A 7,042-nucleotide genomic window follows, 5' to 3' on the forward strand; every position below is an offset into this window, starting at 1 on the left:
AGACAGACAGTTAAAACAGGTATTTTATTACGGTATTATTAGGTTCCAAAGTTGCATTGTTCTCAAGTAGGCCGGACGACGGACGTGGCCGGCGGGTACGTACAGGTCTGGTTTTGATTTGAGGAAACCGCATGCACTGAAACCTCTTAGAGTATATATAACTCTATGACTGAAACTAATAGCAAACTGGCAGTGACTGCTCAGTGTGAATGAGCGGACAGTGGGAATATTATGCTAATCTTTCTTCAGTTATGACTGGATAAAAAGCACCAGAGCGGCTGCTGTCAGACATTAATGTAGTTAGTGAATTTGTGACAGTTTGAAATGGCTACGCTCAATGCTTTTGAGGTGTTTTCATAACCCTGACACAGTACAGGCCACGTTTCAACATAATAATTTAATACTCCTGTATCCATTGCACATTTAGTTATTATATTGCATCACACAGCATGAGCGTGTTGTCCTATTTGGGCACATTATTTTTCTTGCCAATAAAGGAGAAAATTGATTTTGGCTTAGAATCTGAATCACTCAAGGCGTTTTGTAAAAACTAATTTATGGATGTCGTTTTGTTTGGATAAGGGGGCCTGTCTGATTTATGTTTGTGTGAATGACTTTATTAATTTGCATGCCCTTCTTTATAAATAACCTTAACTGTGATAAATAAATACATATCAAATTTCACCTTGACTATGTTTATTCATAGTGATACTGGCTTATTTTATTCAATTCTACTCGGATGTGTACCGACCTGGCTATGTGTACTGGGCCTGCCCGCAGGGACGTCATAGTGATAATGTAATATTGCACAATAAGCAGTTGGTAACATAAGTGATTGTTTACTGACATCTTCTGGCAAAGACGAAAACTGCAATTGTCTAGACAATTTCCGGAGGAAACACGGACATGACAGTTACCACAGTATGGTACTGTATAGGGTGAGTATAAACACCCTTCGAGGTGTTTTTGATTCGCTATCACCAGTCACTTCTCATCGTAAATGTAGTCATTTCGCCTTTTATTATTTGAACAGCCTATGGTGACAAACGGCAACTCAACGCTGAAACAGTTCAGCAGCTAGCCAAATTAACCAAATGCAATGGCAAAGCTTAGCTACTTTACTGAGAACTGAAATGTTTGCACTACTCTGTTTAACTTAACCAGACATCATTTGTATATTTTGTACACTATAGCACACGTCAGTCAAGGTCAACGTTTAAAATAAATAGATTGGATTTGATATCTATCATAAGAAAGTAAAAGTCAGGCTCGATAAATATATATCTATAGACTTCTTGATCCAAGGCTAACGAAGAGCTAACGTTACCAGAACATTTTGTGTTAGCTACAAACTACATCACATAATGTTTCTTAGCGTGGACCAAGAAAATGCTGTTGCCTCAATCTTTGACGTTAGTGTTACTGTCCAAATTGCAACCTTAATTATTAAGCCTTAGGCCTACATTAAAATGAATCGTGACAATTAAGGGACAACTGCATGTCTGAATAGATTTATGTAAACGCTAATTTAACCCAAACCTTTTGAATGTGATGTTCAGACCTGGATATTGCCGTTTGTTTGCTGCAGTTAAAACCGATCACACATGATGGATTCCAGTGGGAAGATTTCACCAGCACAAGTGGTGATTCTTGCCACCACCTCAGCCCTGACTGGAGTATTTTATACACTTTACAAGAGAAGGGCTACAATAGTCTCCAGATTAAAGGTCAGCATCAGCAACCATATTACAGACACCAGTCACACCGTCACCACCCTCCTGAACTGGCTCAAGCAGTTCTTGTTCCATTTTTAAATTACATGATTATGTCTTCCACAGGGAGCAAAAAAGATATCCATTGACCAGGATTTGAAAAACATCCTGTCAGCAACTCCTGGAAGATGTGTTCCATATGCTGTGATAGAAGGTGTGAATCCATTTTTAGTCTCCATTATTATGGTACTATTCCTGAATAAACTGATTAACCAATTTTTTTTTGTTTATAATTATCAATTATCATTTGTGAGTTGACCTTTATCTTGTGTCTTATTGTAGGTGCTGTGAGATCTGTGAAGGAAACTCTCAACAGTCAGTTTGTTGGCAATTGTGAAGGCGTCATTGAAAGGCTGACTCTGAAGGAAAAGAAGATGGTATGGAATCGCACCACTCATCTCTGGTAAGTGGTGCATCTTACTGCAATCAAAACAAAGCTGTTTAACCACAAACCTATATACTTCGTATGTTTATAAAGCATAACTACAATCTAGATCTGCAAGTTTACAATGCGTTGCAACACGTGAGCTTGTAGATTGGCTATTTGTGCCAAATGTTCACTTATTTTCGCTGAATGTTCACCTGTTTTTTGCAGAATGCTTACCTTATAGCATGTGCAGAATAGGATTTAAGCTATTCACGTGATTAATATTGAATGCCTGTTCCGGATGTGAAAATGCAGGAATGACACCGAGAAGATAATCCACCAGCGCACCAACACTGTTCCTTTCGTCCTCGCGTCCCATGATGACGCCATTACAGCGACAGTGCGCGTCATGCGGCCACTGGACTCCGCGCAGTTGGACCTGGAGACTACATACGAGAACTTCCACCCTACTGTTCAGTCCATCACCAATGTAATTGGCCACTTCATCAGCGGTGAGCGACCAAAGGGTATCCACGAGACCGAAGAGATGCTGCGGCTCGGGGAGAGCATCACAGGAGTGGGAGAGCTGGTGCTGGACAACAGCCTGGTCAAGCTCCAACCGCCCAAGCAGGGCTACCAGTACTTCCTCAGTCGGCTTGACTACGACTCTCTGCTGAGGAAGGAGGAGAGTGGACTCAAAATATGGCGCATTCTGACCGTGGCCTTTGGCGTCGCCGCCTGCTCCACGTTCCTCTTCATTCTGTGGAAGCAGTATGTGCAGCACAGACACCAGAGGAAAGAGAGGAGGATGCTGGCGGAGTTCAAGGAGCAGCAGAGGAAGCGCATGCGTGAACTGAACGTGGAGGAAGCCAGCGTTTCTCCCAGTGCCTGCACCGTCTGCCTGAGCCAGGAAAGGACCGTGGTCTTCCTTGAGTGTGGACATGTGTGCAGCTGCACACAGTGCTACCAGGCCTTGCCAGAGCCAAAGACATGCCCCATTTGCAGAGCAACTATAGACAGGGTGGTTCCACTTTATAACAGCTAAAGGTATAAATATACTGTAGTTTGTAGTAGGTGACAGTCTTAAATGACAGTGACAGTCAACTTAAATAATTGCAATTTTGACTTTTGTTTTGTTCAAGAATCCATGGCATGCATTTGGTTTAAAGCTAATTCATTTGGGACTGTGTGATATTGAAAGAGAGCCACTTAAAGGACCACTTAACCACTTTTCAACTTATCTTTATATAATTGGTCCTCACTAATGTTCATGATAAAACACCACAATTTATTTCGACACAGTCTGTGTCTAACCCATCCACCAGTGACATCATCATTAGGCAAGATTTATTTAAACAATATTTAGATTTGTATTATCGTGAGAACGATGGCGTCCATTTTTGCATTGCAACTTTTCAGGTATAGAAAGCCAGCAGTTTCTATTAGCTTGGATTCCCCATCTCTCTCCTATGAGGCACAGACCGAGTAGGAAAAAAATGCTGCAATTTTATCATGATCATTAGTGAGGACCAATTATATGAAGATAGGTTGAAAAGTGGTGAAGTGGTCCTTTGACGTTGGGACTTGGGATCATATATTTGTTTTGTGGCAGTGCACAGCGGATAAAGTTGGGAGTGGCAATTCCATCAGTCACAAATTTCAATTTATTTAAACGCTTGGGGAAGAGTAATCTCTCAAGACGGCACCACTGTCTTAAACATGTAGTGACGTTCTTAGTAGGAATAAACACAGAAGCACCCGGGTGGCAGGGGACTAAGAAAAGGGAGGAGCCAAACCGAGTTCCTGTTTCACCGAAATGAGTTCTCTGAATGGGGCAAAATAAAGAATACATTTGGGATACCCATAGCTCCGTTTGGAACCTCAATATCTACGCTTTATAGTAATAGTAACCGAATCCATCGATTATTTTTTATTCTATCAATTATTTGTGCTTATAAACCTGAACCATTATAGGCCTGCTACTAATATTCGATTCATTGCAAATGGACCACTAGAGGGCGTGCCAAACTCGTTTGCAATGGTTTTTGAAAACCTTATGCCCATCAGCCCATGCCTAACACCATGCCAAAAAACAATGTCCATCAGCCCATGCCTAACACCATGCCAAAAAACAATAGCTGGGAGTTTCCTCCCAGCTAGATCTTAGTAGTTAGATTCATGAAAATACAATAGTTTTTTAACAGATCGCCAATATAATTGGTAAATATAATTCAAATGTTTTTTATTATACAAGGCAAGCTAAATCATGGACTATTTTTGAGACGGAGAGATCAAATTTGACACAATTCGGTTGCGGATGATCTAATGCTGCCAGAAGAGGGAGTTGTCTACCTTGCAGAAAAATAAAGAAGCACAGATTTAAATAAAATAAAGTAGGCCTGACATCCTTAACATGGTGACAAATTTCTATTCTCTTTTGAGAATAGAAAAAATATATAATTTGTTTTGTCACAATACAACATGAGGATACGGATCCAATCTCCTTATTGGGTGAAACTAGTATCCTGATGAAAATGTATTTTCTGTTCACTAAAGCACTGCACATACGAGGAGACGGCTAGAGACCCTGTTATTGAACATACTATTTTAACATAGAAATAGCTTTAAGAAGGATACTTATTTTGAAGTTACATAATTATGTATTACACATTTTTTCCAGAGATTACTCATCAGGCATGTGATTATCCACGACCTGGACCATTTGGATTAGTTCGGTACCATTCGTACACTCAGCTAAGGGTCCATTTGGCCGGCTGGTGGTCCCCGGGCCAAAACGAGACTCGCCGATCAATATTTCAAGTAGTGAAGTCCTCTTCTGTGCGGTCAAAGTGCAGCCTGGCGTCCTCCAGGCCGAACATATGGTATCTATGAGCTGGGAGAGGCTGGCTTTCGGCCTTTCTAGGCAGACTTGGGGCCCTATCTTGCCTTACCCCTTATGCTTAAACTTATTAGCCATATTGTATTATTAATAAAACAAAAAAACCCATTTAATTTAATCGACATAGATCGGCAACTTGAACTATTTAAAATGCTTTTTCCGAAATAGTAAAACATGGCAAAAAAAACTTGTTCTCTGACCCCTGGAATCCAGAAATGTACCTGTAGCTTTGTGATTTTGGTCCAATTCCTTGTGGCTTTAGTGCCCCCTTTTTGATATCTGAACCCAAGTACCCCCTTGACCCAACTACAACATTTTGCTTAGAAATCTTTGAGGGGAAAACCATAGCTGTTTTTTAATAATGCTATGAATGATATTCTCCTTTTAAAGAATATAACATTACAATTAAATAAAGAGTGAAAGAGATGCAATTAGTGCCTCGTGGGCAGATTTATGCCTGGTGCAACCTATACAGTACATTGTTCTACCTTTGATGCCTGCACGCTCTCTGTGTCTCATCAGCTATTCCTATACGTACATGAAGCAATATAACTATTTACAAAAAGAATGAATCAGAATTTGAAGGTTTTCAGAAACCTTATGTCAGGCATTCCCGGATTCGGCCTCAGGCATCAATGGGTTAAAACTGTGGCCATAACATTTCAGTAAATCCAGTTGTTATGGCAATATGTTCTAATCTAAATAAAACGGCATTAGCAATATTGGCTTCAATTCAACAGTTGGGCCAGTAAAAAATGTAACCGATCAATCTTCCACTTTTTTACTATAGTACATCCACCGTAATTCTTTACAATTACAATTGTCTGTGTTAAACATTTCATTTTGCTAACAAGAATATTTTCCTTATAAAGCATTTGTCAGGTATAGGCAGACATCAGCCTGCTCTCCAACCACATGGAGCAAGCACAGGAGCTCTTGAATAGAGTGGAGGCTGAGTGTGCCACTGCCAAGGTTGGCCTTCGGCTGAATGCCAAGAAAACTGACGTGATCACCTATAGCATCGACCTCTCACAACAACAGGAGGCACTGCTTTGAAGGAAGTCAATGACTTCAAGTACTTGGGCTCACGGGTTAACTCAACAGAGCGAGATCTAATACTGAGAAAGGCACTTGCATGGAGGGCCCTGAATGGCATGGCCAGTGTATGGAACTCCAATCTCCCCCGACAAATCAAACTCAGCTTCTTCTATGCGACGGTAGAATCTGTTCTCTCCTATATGGCAGTGAATGCTGGACCCTGCAGCCAGCTCTGCAGAAGGCTCTAGACAGGTGCTAAACATCAGCAACAGTACACATGTTACCAACGAGAATCTGTATGCCGGAATATTCAGGGTGAGCAACAAAATAGCAGCCAGGAGAATGAGACTCGCAGGACACTGCCACAGACACCAAGAGCTCCCAGCCAGCAAACTGGTGCTGTGGGAACCAACACATGGGCACCGGTCACGAGGATGACCCATACTAACATATGTGGATGGACTCAAGAAAGATGCAGGAGCGCAAAGCACCAACGAGCTGGCCGGATGTATGGAGAACCGGGATGACTGGAGGCGACGATGGAAGGCTCGTCTGAGGACGACCTCCTATAGAGAGAACAGAGAGGCTCTGTTATTTGATGAGTTGATTCTTTTTTTTCCACTTCTCTGTTTCATCAATCAACTTTTGGTTATGTTTTTATTTAGTTACAGTAGCCTAATGTGTTTGGGCCAGCAGTTAAAAGGGCACCTGACCTTTGGCATTCTACATGCATAGCCTACAGAGTCAGCCTTCCTATCACCTTATAAGACACTTATAGGCTAATCAAAGTAGGTGCATTTTCCCTCTGACATCACAAGCTACAACACTCCTAACAAACCCCCCTATCTTTTTATAAATACCTTGCATTTATAAATAGTCCCACTATTTTCTGCCCTTAGAAGTTCATATAAACCTGGTGTAGATTGATTGCCTTTCAGATGTGCTTTTGTTTACTGTAGTCATAAG

The 7,042-nt window shown here is 41.2% G+C and overlaps 1 protein-coding gene across 2 annotated transcripts; it reads left to right on the forward strand.

Moving 5' to 3' along the window:
- Positions 1-880: 880 nt before the first annotated feature.
- mul1 (mitochondrial E3 ubiquitin protein ligase 1) lies at positions 881-4,005 on the forward strand. 2 transcript variants are annotated; one of them, XM_083769265.1, is made up of 5 exons: positions 881-938; positions 1,589-1,727; positions 1,839-1,926; positions 2,055-2,175; positions 2,455-4,005. In XM_083769265.1, the coding sequence occupies exons 2-5, from the start codon at positions 1,605-1,607 to the stop codon at positions 3,182-3,184; spliced, it is 1,062 nt and encodes a 353-aa protein (XP_083625391.1). In that variant the 5' UTR covers positions 881-938; positions 1,589-1,604; the 3' UTR covers positions 3,185-4,005. The 2 variants fall into 2 exon arrangements, with proteins under 2 accessions (XP_083625391.1, XP_083625390.1); XM_083769264.1 differs by lacking the exon at positions 881-938 and having other exon boundaries at positions 1,288-1,727.
- Positions 4,006-7,042: the final 3,037 nt, after the last annotated feature.

This window comes from Protomyctophum parallelum, assembly GCF_964188405.1.
Source record: "Protomyctophum parallelum genome assembly, chromosome: 7".
In the NCBI taxonomy this organism is placed as follows: domain Eukaryota; kingdom Metazoa; phylum Chordata; class Actinopteri; order Myctophiformes; family Myctophidae; genus Protomyctophum; species Protomyctophum parallelum.